Genomic DNA, 14,921 nt, shown 5'->3' on the forward strand with positions numbered 1-14,921 from the left:
CTCATTACAGTTCTTGGCCCAGTATCATCTCAAAGCCTTCAACACGTTCTGTTTCCTGTGACAGTGTTCACAGAAATTAGAACCAGCAGAAAGCTGCTCGACGTGCAGTACTTCCAAAGAATGCAAGTTTTGTTTTCTATTTGGAAGTGAGCCTACGAGAGGAGCGACATCTCCAAAAACCACGTTGCAAACAGCCCCTCTCCATGGAGAACTGCTTCACGTTGTTTACAGAAATGGTACTGAGCATCAGCGTTCTCTTTTTCCATGCTATGTCGTATTTGCAGAATAGTCTTACTTTGAAGACCCCAGAGCCGGAAGGGCCCCCTGGTGCCAACAATGATGGAAGCTCAGGGCCCAGGACAACAGAACGTCCCTCTAAGTTCTCTGCCCCACTCTGGGGAGGCAACAGCAGCCCCAAACCTCGATTCTTCTGTAGCGTCCACAGTGGAGGTCACCACACTTGGTAGCAGCACCAGGGCCTCTTTTGTAAAAGCCTAAGATAGTTCCCAGCCGTCTCGTGGGCACACACAGACGGTGGCGCTTGTTCTAAGGAACCCCTTCCTGGGTGAAGCCTCACATCCATGAAGGCAAAGGAGGGAGCGCAGAAAAGTGGGTGGGGGGGTGGAGCTGAAGGGTGTGAGGGGGCAGAGGTGCCCCCACCTTGAAAGTCACTGTGCGTGCTCTGCACCTGCAGCCTCTGAGCAGCACTGAGAGGTGCCAGCCGCATGATGCCAGCAAGGCCTTGTCTCCTCGTGCCCCTGGCACTCCCAGAGCCTGCACTGGGGGAGCATGGAGCAGCACCGGGTAAAGACAGGCTTCACCTACAGTCCCAGCCCAGCACACGCACAGCACATGAACCCTGCAAGCCAGGTCCTGAATCTCAAGTGTGCGTGTGTGCGTGTGTGTGTATGTGTGTGGAGGGATGCACAGAAACACGCCACTTGCTCCCAGAATCTCATCAAGAATTCAGGTTCCACCAGCCCTCTGCAACAGACCCACCCGAGGGTCCCCCTGCGTGCGCGTCCTCAGGGGCCCGTGGGACCACTGACCTCTGGCTGCCATTGCGGATGAAGCCGGAGGGGCACTCCTGCATGCACTCGCCGTCATGGATGACAAAGCCCTCGGAGTCGCCGCCATCGGCGTTGGGGATGTTGGCGCAGAAGTCGCGGTCCACGCAGCGCCAGCCCTCGAATCGGTAGGTGTTGGGCGGGCAGGCGGGCACGCAGACGCCGGAGAAATAGTAGTGGCGGCAGGCGACGCAGGCCGTGTCGTCGTCAGGCGCGTAGCAGCTGCCCAGGCACTCGGGGTGGCAGCATTCGTTGTTCTCCGTGCACGCCCGCTTCCCGCACGCGCTGGGGCACACTGCAAGGACAAAGGGGAGAGGGCTGTGAGATGGCGTGGGGGACCTGTGGCCTCCAGCATCCTGCTGGGTCACCTGGGGGCTCCCACAGCACTGGAAGGCTCCCTGGGGAAGCAGAACGCCACACAGGCAGGCCACCCAGTGTCCACAGAGAAAGCGACATGAGGCTGCAGGGAGCCCCACCACCGCGAGGAGGTGCCTCGCCTGGTCTGGGTCCAGTCCTCAGCCCTGGGACCCTGATCTCTCCCTTTCCATCTGTAGGTGGGAGTGACACTATCCAATGAGAAGGCTGCCCAGGCGCAGGTGACCCTGGGAAAGCCCCCGTCAACAATACTGTTCACCAGCACTTTCGTGAGCACAGTGCTTTGATCTTTTTGGATTCCAAGTCAGTCCCTCAATGAAAACCCCCTGAAAGCCTTACTGTGCAGAAATGCCTGCTTATTACGGTTAGACTACAACAGCAAGGTGGCACCATCGGGTCTGCAGAAGAGCTTCAGCAAAGCGGGTCTCTTGAACCCTGTCAAGAGTTTGCCCCAACCCAGCAAGGATAGAAAGTTCACCCCGAATGGTAACCTAGTAGGTCACCAAGAAACCACCACGGATCACGTAGGAGAATTCAGAGGGATGGGCAGGCTCTCTGAGTACCAGAGGCCAGAAGACGTTAGGAACCACCTCTTGCAAGCCCCTCCTTGCTCAAGTTAAATGAAACCAGTGTCTAGAATCCACAAATCCACAATTTACATCCAAAACAGATGAGCTGGCAGTTATTTCCATAATGATGCTGCAACGATCGCACTCCACGGGCTGTTAGCCTTACTCGTAAATAAAATATAAATCAACAAAACAGGAAGTCTGGTTTGCATTATACACGTCCTATTTTCCTTCAGTAGGAAAACAATACAAAATTATTTAAATGTGTATATTTTATATTCTGGCATGCAATATTGAGTGAAGATTCTATTATTTGTGTTTTCTCATAATAAAAATGTGTACTCAAAAACAATCAGAAATTACAGCTACGAAAGAACACAGAGAACATAGAAGCCCACCTGCCCACAAAAGGACCTTGAGGACCCCCAACCCAGGTCCTTTCTTATGCATGTGCAAGGGCATATAAACACAGATAACTAGTAACACAGGCTAAGCTATTCTGAAAGCATTTTATTTATTTATTTTTCTTGGCATAATAGACCATCACTAAACAGCAGCACCACACGCCCTTGCAGGGTGTCTATCATACGGTGCCTGTCTCCCATGCTGGGTACCACCTTTATCCTCAACTTGTTATTATCACAGTCAGTGCCGCAGTCTCCACGAGCACCCTTAATATTTCATCAGGATCAATGCCCAGAATTGATCTGGCGGACCCAAGCTGTTCTCTGGAAAGATCGTACCAGTCGACACACCTACTAGTTGCATCCAAGAGTTCCTGTTTCACTTCAAAGGTGAATTCAGAAACAGGTATCAGAACTGGGGCATTCGAGCACACAGTGTCAGCTCCAAAGAAAACAAACCAATTCTCGTGATGCTGTCAGCTGAGAGTGACTTCGCCGCTTTCTCCTTGGAAATAATCCTGTAGCAGAAACAACGCACTGTGCATCGGCCTTATCCTTTGTGGTAATTTTTACCTGCGTGTGTTAAGAGCCAGCGAGATACTACAGTTACCAGCCTCTTGGCAAGAAGGGACCAGCGAGATGTCAGCAAGCTTTAGGACTGGAATCTCCTGAAAGACTACCTAAAACAGAGAGGGCCTCGCTTCTGCCTCCTGCTGGCTGGAATGCAGACTAACACGTGGGCGCTCCAGCAGCCCTGCTGGATCACAAGGTGACCCATTAGGAATGTTGGAGCAAGGTGGAATGACCTGGTCCCCAGGAGTGTGGAGCCACTGGGGGAACCCTGGACTGCTCCCCTCCAGACTTCTCTGCAGACAGAGTTTTAAGTGACGGCCATTTGTCACATGGAAGCAACCCCAGAGCTGTCAGGGAAGAAGAAAACAATTCCTGTCGGATTGTGTCATTTCCTTCCGCGGAATTCTCCAGCAACTGCTTCTGCCTGTTTCTCAGAACTAGCCTGCACAAGGAATACTGAGCAGCTAACTTCCCGTGATCACACAGGAGAGCTTACGTGCGGAGTTCCGCAAGCGTGCAGCTGCATTTACTACCTACCGAAGTGACTTAAGGAGAATACAAACCTGCATTTGCAAGGCTCACATATTTACAGAACACACATACACACACTCTTCCCATCAAAACTCTCTCTCAAAGACATCTCATTATCAAATGGGTTAAATGATTTCTTAATTTCACATAAAGTGACTTATGGAAGTCACTTCAAGGGTAAGATCTAAAGAAATCTCGAAATTACATATCCTGATTTCGAGTGTTTAAGACGACAACAGAATTAAGTCCATCTGTCCTTTGGTTTTCTGTCCATGCAGAACTGTTGACTGGTGTGTGCCGCACCTGCTTGCCAGGCAGTCCCTGTCCTCCAGGGATGGACGACACACCACGTGGGACAGGACCGAGTGCAGGTGCTGGTGTAGCCCAGGCTTCTGAGCACCAGAGAAGGCGGTGCAGTGATGAGGTTGGAGATGAAAGCAGGAAGATGAGAGGAATAAGGAACATTACAGATGGAGTCTCATGTACACACAGGGGGATGCTGCAAGTTCACCAGGTATCACATGGATCCGAGAAGTTCAACAAACCAAACACACAAACGAGGTTCAGGGTCGCCTTCCAACAGGTACCAGCAGTGGTGTACATGCACACACAGCCTGCTCGGAGCCCTGGATTCCCAGAGTCGGCTCTGTGCTGGGCCAGCACCATCTGGCTTTATGATCAGAGAAGAGAGGGGAACTACCCCGCGATCTCACTATCACTGAGACTAAGGTAGACCAGTATCCCCTTGCAGCCTCCTCTTTTCCTCACATACAGTTTCAAGAAAACGTGACATAAAATGAGAAACAAGAGACATTAAGATCAATTAGTTACTTGGGTGGTAATAAATACCAGGGAGCATTTTAAAAAAAAAAAACAGAAAAATGCCCCCACAAATGCGCTTGCCATGGATCGCACCCCGATATAAACGTCGCGCTTTTCCAGGATGAGAATGAACAAAGACACCTCACCCAGTTCCCGCATTTCACATCTCACATCCCTCGGAACAGAGGCCAGAGCAGCGTCCACTGCGGCCTCCCCGTGGGGTCAGTCGGTCGCCGCCACAACAAGCCACAGTCCGGGGAGCTGCGCTGGTTTTCGCGGTGGGTGCAGCTTCACAAAGAATTTTAGCGAAGCTGCAACAAGGTGAAGGGACCTCAAGCTACGCACAAACACGTCTAACAGTCTGTGGGGAGTGAGGATGGGGCATGATGGGAGAGGAGGACTCTTCTGATGAGTGGTGGCCCTCGGGATGGAAGATGGGGTCCCCCTTGCTGAGACACACAGCGAGCATTCTGGGGAACCAGTGGAGAGGTCTGGGATCACACATCCTGGAGCCGGCCCCACAGGGCTGCCTTAAATTCTGCCTCATCTCAATGTATATAAATACTATTAGTGTTCAGGACTGCTTAGAGATTTCTTGAAAAGCCCCGGGCGGTGAGTCTCGCCAGCAGATGGATGGCCGCTCCACCTGAGTGCCAAAACTTTACATTGAGTGCAGTACCAACTCCACAGCCATGGCGCCATGGGGGAGAGGGAGGGAACCCCTTCTCTAGCATCCGTGAGGAGGGAGCACGTGGAGCACTTCAACCTTTAAATACTAAGAGGAAAACGGAGTCTGCCACAGAGTAACAGATAATAGAGGGAAAGCGAATTAATTCTGTCCAGGAGATGTTGCCGGTCATTGCAATTCTGGCAATGGCCCACAATAAAAAAAATGCCTATCTAAATTGCTGAGAAAGCAAACAACATGTTCCACACTGACCACGAAAAAGACTGGCCTGGGGTCACAATCACATAAAACACAGCGCTGCATTTAAAAGCTCATTCTCTTCATTTTGGGGGACAGGAGAAAACCTCCCATACATCAGCCTTTATGCCTCTTCCACCCCAGGGTCCTTGTAGTTATTAAAGTCTTTCTAGGGTTTTGGTTTTTTTTTTTTTCGTTATTTTTATTCTTGCCAGTAAATTCTTTAACGAGCTTCAGCTACAGGAAACCGTTTTTTAAAAGCGCACAATATTAACGTGTCCTGGTGGAAGAGCAGAGAGGAGGCAGCCCCCTCACGAGAAATGCAGGAAGGGCTCTCGGCCACAGAATTCCTCACCACGCAAACAATTTCATCCCAGATCATTTCTGCAGGACGGAACTAGCTCAGGGATGCTCAAATCGGGTAAATTTCTCAATCAACATACAGGGCAGTTTAGGGACATCTTCGCCACTTCTGGTTGTCCTCAGATCCACGTTCTGAAGAGAAACAGGGAGGCATCCTCAGGCTCCGAGATCCAGCGCTAACTCCAGGAAAGTGAATTTCGACCGCCAGGGGGCAGCAGAGAGACACAGATCTTAGCTTCTCTTGCCTTGCAAGGAAAGGAACTGAATCCCCAGACCACAGGGAGGGGCAGCAGGGAAGGAGACGGGAGGGAGGGGGGTTCTGGCCTGGTCAGTGGATCCAAGGGTCGGCCCCTCCTCCCCTCAGCCAGGCCCCAGGCATTTGGAAGAGAGAGAGTGAGAGAGGCTCCAGCTGACCTTCACAGGGGCCCCGGCTGGGTCCTGCAGGCTCAGGGCCTCAGCCTGGCCCTCCTGGGGCTCACAGCCTGAGGCCCCACCTGGGGAGTACGGAGAAGAGCAAGCAAAAGGCTGATTAGGGCAGTTGCCCGGGGGAGGGACTTCCAGGCCAGAGTTTGACAAGTGAGTAGGAGCTGGCAGGTGCCTGGGAATGGCGGCGGAGCCACTGGGCCACTGGGGAGAGTGGGCCGAGGAACGGGGGGTGGGGTGGGGGGGTGACAGGACTTGGCACAACTAGAGGACAGGGGCAGGGGAGCTGGAGGGGGGGGTGGGGGGGGCAGTGCCTGGGACTCCACCAGCAGGGGCGCAGACTACCTAAGGAGTACAGGGACCATTCTGAGCAGCGGTCCACATTAGCCGGCAGCCATCTCTCCTGGCAGTGGCAACGGCCCAGATCAAGGGGGCGGCAGCACAGATGGCGGACATGGTGCCGGGGAAGACACACTTTGAGGAGGGTTTTTTTTTTTTTTTCCCCATACAGAAGGATCAGTTCAGTGTGGGGCATGTTTCTGTGCAGACATCCAAGGGAAAAGTCCCAGCACGCGGCCGCACCAATGCCATCAGGAGCGGTCAGGGCCGCAAGTCGGGGCTGGGGTCACAGTGAGTGGGGAGACGGAAACTGCAAGGAAGTGGGACTTCAGGCCCGGGTTTCCAGCCTTCCCTGCCCCTCCCCACAGACACACAGCACAGGAGAAGGACGACAACAAGGTACTCACGGCACTTTCCACGCCTCCTGAGCCTGCCTGAGCCTGCCTGAGCCTGGTCGTGAGGGCCTAGGGACAAAGAGGCCAACTCAGCTTGACCCCAGCTGCTTTCTCTTTGTAATCATCCACACAGAGAGAGAAGGGTACCCTGCTGCTTACCCAGGAAGATACACGGACCCCCTGCTGTCCGGCTGAAAGCTGTAGTTTGGACAGAGGGTAGGACACCATCCCCAGGAGCTGGGAACAGGTGCAGAGATGCCCAGGGGGCCCACGGCTGGCCCAGGTAAGGACAGCAGTCCAGGGCTGGACTGTGTCCACTCGGCTTGGCAGGTGTGCTAGGATGCTCTCGGCTGGTAAGGTAATCAATCTGCTCACACTTTGTCTCCTCTCGTGCACACCTCTGCCCACCCCATCACCCAGAGATACTGCTCTGATTTGAACGCGTGCTCTTCAAGTCCACGTATGGAAATTTGTTTGCCACTGAGATGTTATCTCAGGGTGGGGACTCCAACTAGACTTCACATGTTGATGGTATTTGACAGTGGGGTCTTTGGGAGGTAACTAGGATTATAAGAACAGGACCCTCAGGATGGGGTTGGTGGCTTTATTGGGGACCACGCTGGCACTCATGCTCTAACTGCGGGACACCTGCCACCAGGTGACGGGGCAGCTAGAGGTCCTCACTGATGCCGGTACCAGGCGCTGGGACTTCCCCACCTCCAGGAGGCTGAGCCATAAATTCCTTTTCTCTATAAACCCCCCGGCCCCAGGTATTTTGTTACAGCAGCACAAAACAGACTAAGACCGATCTCTTTCAAAGAGCAATGGAGACGCCACGCAGGCTTTCCAGGCTCAGAGAGAGCTGCTGTATCTCACTGCAGGTTATCACTGTGATGTTCTTGACATAAACCTGCTGGAATAGACCAGCAGCTCAGCTCCACAAAGTAAAATGCAAATGACACACACACTTACATGTGTGCGTGTGCATACATATATACATTGTTCATGTGTGTGTGTGTGTGTGCTTACGACCCTGCCTCACCCTAATTACCTCCCAAAGGCCCCACCTCCAAAAGCCAAGAGATCACACACGCACTGCTCATCACACCACTCCCATCGCTTGTGAGGTGGCACCGGGTTCCGGGACTGCTTTATAGCACGCAGAAGCAGGCAGTCATGTGCCAGAAGCACCTGGGGCCATGAGATCTGCCTGGGCCAGTCTCGCATCAGCTCAAAACCCTGCTCTGCAAAACCCTGGGTGACCCATCGAGCTATGTTCAGGGGCGTCTAATTAGAGAAAGCCCTGCTCCACTGCCAGGTAGCACCAATCCTAAGTTCCTCCACTCACCCAAGGAAGTGCCCTCTCTGAGAGCACGCACTCCCTAGGTATCCTGTATCCAGAGGACTCATGTGCATGTGGAGGCTGGTGCTTCCTTGCACACGTAGGACTCAAACGTTCCAAGTTGGTGACCGTGACTTTGCTCCAAATGCCTGGCTCAGTCAAACGCAGGCTCATGCATGGAAGCTATTGCTCCCTAACGTGTGCCCAGCCCTGTTCTAACAGCTGCAAAATGATGCAGTGAAGAGACCAGCAGGGAGCTTCCAGGACCAAGCAGACTGCGGGAGTCACTCTGACCTTGAAGATGCCTCATGTCAACATGCTCATGTGGCTCTAGGACTCCTATGTGAGTGCGATTTACACTGTACACTGAGTGCTGTCCATATGCCTGCTAGAGTAAGTGTTTTATATATGTTATTTCTCTCTCACACACACACCTGCCCCCAACAATTACCGAGGTCCACTGTCACCATCCTTACCTGTCAACGGTCAAATGGAAGGAACTGAGACTAAACAGCTTGTCTGGGCAGGCAACTATAAAGACACAAACCTGGGCTCCTCACCCTGGTCTCCCTGACCATGGCCGGAAGCTGTTGCCCACACAACTGGAGCTGGCCACTGCTCCAGTACCTCTCCACTGTCTAGGCAAAGCACCCCGGGAGTTCCTCACATCTTACTCTTCCTTGTAAGCCTGCACCCCTTAGGAAGAGCAAAGCCGTGAGCTCCGGCATCCCCTGCTTAACGACTGTGTGAGGACAAAACCTGACGGACACACACTCTGGGAGAGTCAGGCACCTGAGGGACAATACGGAGACAATGTGTACTGTGAGCTTGCTTTATTGATTGGGTTACGGCAAATGGAAGCCTCAGGAACATTTCCGAGCACAAACCTGCACGGCTGGGTCTAGTTAGGGTTTGCAGTCAGGGCCACGGCTCAGCTGTGGTCTTGGAGTAGCAGAGCAGCCCCTCTAGGGGAGGCCCTGGTTCCTGCAGCACACCCAAAGGGCTCATGTACCCACACGCAAATGCTGTGCTCCCTGGAAGCCAACCAGACCCAGGAAGGCTCAACTCAATGGCCCCCAGGGCCAGTTCCACCCCTACAAGTCTGCCTAAAGCAATTAGATGGTGCGAGTTCATTCTCTTCGTCCACTCATACAGCTCAGCTAGACCACAAACTGCCATGAAGGAGAAGGAAAAGCCCAACAGCCATGCCCTCACCTAGGTCGAGCACACAATCCAGGCTGACAGCAACGTCTGAGGGCCAGGCAGGGGCTCGCTCTTTGAGACAGAAGGTAAGCCACAAGGTGGGGCTGCTGACTGTCACTGTGAGCATTTCACTAATGACCAAAAGAAACAGTTGCCTACGGACAATGCCCATTGGGTCCATTTAAATCTCAGGAACTAACAAGCAGAGCTGAGCAGAGCATTGACAAAGTGGAAAACAAACAAATACACGCGGCAAAAAGGGCACCAAGAAGCCAGAGGGAGGCGAGTTGCAAAGAGCATCATCATACAGAGACTTGAGGAGCTAAACGCTAAGAGTAGGACAGAGGGGCCGTCGGTGCAGACAGGCAATGCAGGGACCGTAGGAAGGCGAAAGGCTGAGGGGCAGACGCGGCTCAGACCTCCTGCAGGCTGGTGGACACGGGAGGCGATGGGTCCTTCCTCCCTTCAGACATGATTTAGAAAAGATTTAATGAACTAGTTTACCCACCGAAAGTGTACAATGGCTTTTAACATATACACAGAATAGTACAAACTCTCACAGTTAATCTTAACATATTTTCATCATGGTGGCTGGCACTGTAGCGTAGTAGGTTAAGCCTCCATCTTCAGCACTGGCATCCTAAAGGGTGCTGGTTCGTGTCCCAGCTGCTCCACTTCCAGTCCAGCTCCCTGCTGGCCTGGGAAAGCAGTGGAAGATGGCCCAAGTGCTTGGGCCCCTGCACGCATGTGGGAGACTTCAAAGAAGCTCCTGGCTCCTGGCTTTGGATCAGCTCAGCTTTGGCCATTGTGGCCATTTGGGGAGTGAACCAGCAGATGGAAGACCTTTCTCTCTCTCTGATTGTTCCTCTCTCTGTAACTCTGCCTCTCAAATAAATAAATAAATCTTTTTTAAAAAAAAAATATTTTCATTAGCCCAAAGGACACCCCTGTGCCTGGAGCCATTCCCCTATCCCTCCATAACCCCAGGCAACCACAGATCTCCTTCTTGTCTGGACACATCTGGCTGTTCTGGACCTGGGCTTTTCCCAGGGACCCGGTGGTGCAGCAGGTGGTCTTTGGGTCTGGCTTCCTTGCCCTCAGCATATGGTTTCCACGCTGCACCCTTGGTGTAGCTTTTATCAGTATTTCATTCCTTTTCATTTTCATTCATAAGTTTTGACTTGCATGAACCACGCCATAGGGAATCAGCCCTGTAAGACTGTGAATCAACAAGTAATGATAAAGTCACAGGTGCGCCTGGCGACAGTTGCTGAGAGGGGCTTAGGATCCCCAAACCTATGTACATTCTAGATTTACTGTAAAGGAAGAAGGAAGTGATAACCCTATCACAGTGTCTAAATTGTGTGCTATCCTTTGCTATCAGGGAAAAAAGAGTCACAGGCCCTAACCTGTGAAGAAGGCAAGGTCACGGCTGCACGACCCTCCTCTCTTAGCACCAGCTGCCTGCTCCACTGGGAAGAACCCAACACAGAGACAGACGAAAGCTGCGAGCTCCACAGGAACAGCCCCAGGAGGGCGTCCTGCGTCACGGTAACAGGAAGCAAGGTGACATAGGGTGGGCAGTGGGCGGGGGGCGGGGGGAGCGCAGGATGGGAAGAATCACTCTGCTCCTAAGCTGGAAGGTGTGAAATGCAGGAAGTTTGTATACCTTAAAATGTTTTAAAAATACGGCATGTTACAACAGGACATGAAGAACATCTACTCCTTTGACTATTATTTTATACAACAAAATATTCTTATAAAAATTATTTTTCTCTGTCACTCCCTCTGTCTGTAACTCTACCTCTCAAATAAGTAAAATCTTTTAAAAATCCTTTTGTACTTTACAATTTTCCAAATGTTCTTTTAAATCCTACATTCAGGGCCAGTGCTGTGGCGTAGCAGGTTATGTCTGTGACACCGGCATCCTGTATGAGTGCTGGCTCCAGTCAGTCTCGGCTGCTCTGCTTCAGATCCAGCTCCCTGCCAACGCGCTGGGAAAGCACTGGACGATATTCCAAGCACCTGGGCCCCTGCACCCATGTGGGAGACCGAGATGGAGTGCCTGGTTCCTGGCTTCACCCTGGCCCATCCCTGACCATTGCAGTCATCTGGGGAGTGAAGCAGCAAATGCAAGACCCGCCCCCCATTTCTCTCTTTCTTATAATTCTGCCTTTCAAATAAATAAATACATCTTTCTTAAAAAAGTCTTCACACTCAAATTCCAACAAAAGTTTGGGACAGACAGACAAGTTTTCATGTGGAAAAAAAATTAATCAAAGATGAGGAGGGTACACAGGGTGGCATCCAGGCAGGAGCAACGTGCTGCAGCGGTCAGCATGGGCCACCACTCGTGACTCAGCCCGTCCCTCCACACTGTTCTGGAGTCTTTCTCCAAAGACAGGAGAGTCCCCGGGAGCAGGTGGCTCTCGCAGCTCTTCCCCCTTGCGCTGGGCGCAGCACGGGCACAGAAAGACACCGATCCTTTACTACTGCCTGTTCACAGATGCTTAAAAGGGCAGGGTGGAAAAAATACTCTTTTCGCACACTTAAAAGCTACTCCAAGTCATTTTAAATTTGGAACTGTTTGTATATTCCTTATAAGTTTATAAAACGCACACTGTCCCTCCATGACTAACTGAAGTGGAATTGAGAGCGTATTCTATATTTATAACTCGTCTGCTCGTTCGTGCTTACGGCCCGAGTTCCACTCTCTGTTACTGTACACAGAGTTATGTGAGGTACTGTGGGCCCCTCCATGTTGCTGACTTCCTAACAAGGCAGGCCTGCGTCTCCTATGGACAAACCGGGGGCTGTTTCCGCCGAGGGGAGGCCAAATTCAGAGGGAGAGGCCTCCAACTTTGTGGTTTCGGCTGCATCTCTTAACACGGGCGTTAGAGCCCATGTCTGGGCAATTACATAGCTGGGTGGTGTTGACCCAGGGATCCAGGCTACGGCACGCACCTGTGCAGGTGTGGCTAACGCACATCACGTCTCCTATCGATTTTGGTAGCAAAATCGGTGCAAGGCAGCAGTGACACCTTGCAGCGGCTGCTTTCCATATGCGTAAACACTGACGTCAACACAATTTATGTGACTTCACTGAACACAGCCTCTTGAAGGGAAATTGCTATTTAGAGAACAGCACGCAGTGTTTTGGATGAAATTTTGCCAACAGCAGCAGAATTGTTTACCAGGAAACTGTGATAGATGTACCAGGTCCCTGTGGAGGTGGACTTTTATGGTTTCTGCAGAAATCAGACTTTCACACATACCTGCATAAGTGCACACATCAGCGTGAAGCCTCTTCATAGGCATGAAATACATGAACAGGAATGGCCCCTCCCCAGCTGTCTCCTTAGGAGACACACTTGTTCAATGAGCTCACGATTCTGCAAAGCCACATTCTTTTAAAGAATGCTTCTAGGGTTTGGTGCTGTGGCATAGAGGGTAAGGCCCTTGCCTGCGATGCCAGCATCTTGTATGGACGCCAGTTCACGTCTCAGCTGCTCTGCTTCCGATTAAGCTCCTGCTGACGGCCTGGGAAGTTAGCAGAGTGCCTGAGCCCCTGCCACCTATGTGGGAGACCCAGAAGAAGCTCCTGGCTCAGTACTAGCCATTGTGGCTACTAGGGAAGTGAACCAGCAGACAGAGGATCTATTTCTCCCTCTCTCCAAGTCTTTCAAATAAGTAAATAAATCTTAAAAAAAGAGAAAAGAATGCTTCTAGAGACCACATACCTTCTTGATACAGTTTCGAGAGTGGCAAATCTTCAGAAAAAGTTAAAAAAAGGCATATAATCCCATTTTTTCTTCTTTTCCCATGTCAGAGGCGGAAACTCATATTTCTCTTCAATTCCATGGCTGCTGGTGAGGGCAGATTTTTTTTTACCCTTTTTTTTTTTTTTTTTGCCATTTGCATTATCTCCTGTCTCTTAATGTTTCTGGCTCCTCCTCTTCCTAGGATCTTACATGTACACTGTATCTATAAACTTGTTCAGCCTCTTTAAGAAGCAGGCTGCAGCATTAATGTCTCCTTCAAAAATTAGATCCAAAACTCTGGACTTGAGTGACGGGAAAGCCGAGATCTGAAAGCATTCTAGAGTTATCTTCTGCAAGTGATGCAGCAACTTCCGATTCCCGTCAGAACCACTGCAGTGTCCTGCAGGCCCCGGGCATTTGTGTTCCTGAGCAATGGAGGGCCCCGGGAGGCCGGGGTGCGGAAGCCACAGCCTCGCACACTGGCGCGCAACATCCCTCAGGATGTATTTGTGTTCTACTCACAGAGAGAACAAGTCCTGGCAAGTGACAGAAAAAGAGAACATGTTTTGCAAACAGGCGGAGTGACCTGAAACGCAGGGTGAAGGCTGCAGTCAGCGTGTGTTCACTGCAGCAGGAGCCAGCATCCAGACAGCGACTCGGGCTCCCCGCTCACCTGGGGCCCAGGAGAGGCGCTCCCACCCCCAGGCTGGCACAGAGAGCCAGGGAGCATCTTTGAAATGAGATGAATACCCAACTCAAGACCGCAGCACCCAGCCCAAGGCCTGCCTCTGGCAGGTGAGGAAAGTGACTGCAGGCTATGACAGCCAGCCCACCCGCAAAGACCCAGGTGTCCAGCCTCAGACACAGGGCACCCTGGGGCCCCCACTCCTGCAAAGAGCACCGCCTCTCAACCTTTAAAAATACAAAACTCCTTTTGAAAAACAACCTACGGCTCTAATTTAATACTTAATTTAATAATTAGTTAATACTAATTTTGATATGGATTTCCTGGTACTGGAACTGCTATTGGATGCATTTTCCCCCAGCCACACTTGTCCTCATTGCCCAGACACACTTCTCTCCGTCTGAAGAAAGCAAATCAAATACATGTTCTCAGGGCAGCGTGTGGTGCAGTGGGTGAAGCCACCGCCTGGTACACAGGCATCCCCCGTTATGGGCACCGGTTCATGTCCCAGCTGCTCCACTTCTGATCCAGCTCCCTGTGGATGACCTGGGAAAGCAGTGGAAGATGGCCCAAGTGCTTAGGCCCCTGCATCCACGTGGGAGACCAGGAAGAAGCTCCTGGCTTCTAGCTTCAGCCTGGCCCACCACTGATTGTTGCGGCCTTACGGGGAGTACATAAGTAGATGGAACATTCTCTCTGTAACTCTTTCAAAATAAATAAATCTCAAAATATATGCCCACAAACAAAAACGAAAGTATGTTCTCCCAACTGCACTCCTGTTACTCCTACCTAAATAAACAGTATCTAAACTTTCCCTCAAGTCCAAGTTCTCTTGCTTTGCAGATGGGAAGGCCTTATCTAAGACCTTATCTTCCCCAATTAACATTCTCAGCCCACACCAGAGCTCTGCCGGGCACAGAAGGCACACTTTGAACCTGTTACTTCCATCCTCCTGGCCTCACCACATTGCATGCCCATAATTCCGGCCCCCTCCACCCCCAGTCTTTGAAATTTCTAAACCCGGTAGAGGAAGCGCCGCGGGCCTCTGAGTAAGTTCAGCCAGGTTCGAAATATCCGTCTCACCCACGAGGTATTGCAGGCAGCAACTCCGACCAGAGTGCACTCCCAGGGAAAGGGTTATCTG

The 14,921-nt window shown here is 51.6% G+C and overlaps 1 protein-coding gene across 2 annotated transcripts in view; it reads right to left on the reverse strand.

Annotated features, from left to right (window-relative positions):
- Positions 1-14,921, reverse strand: part of IGF1R (insulin like growth factor 1 receptor) — a 260,335-nt gene that overhangs the window by 49,558 nt on the left and 195,856 nt on the right. For both annotated transcript variants that reach the window (XM_062204938.1, XM_062204937.1), the window contains exon 3: positions 1,050-1,362. In XM_062204938.1, the coding sequence (XP_062060922.1) occupies positions 1,050-1,362 (313 nt within the window). The remainder of the gene's footprint in view (positions 1-1,049; positions 1,363-14,921) is intronic.

Source organism: Lepus europaeus, chromosome 11 (genome assembly GCF_033115175.1).
Source record: "Lepus europaeus isolate LE1 chromosome 11, mLepTim1.pri, whole genome shotgun sequence".
Taxonomy (NCBI): Eukaryota; Metazoa; Chordata; class Mammalia; order Lagomorpha; family Leporidae; genus Lepus; species Lepus europaeus.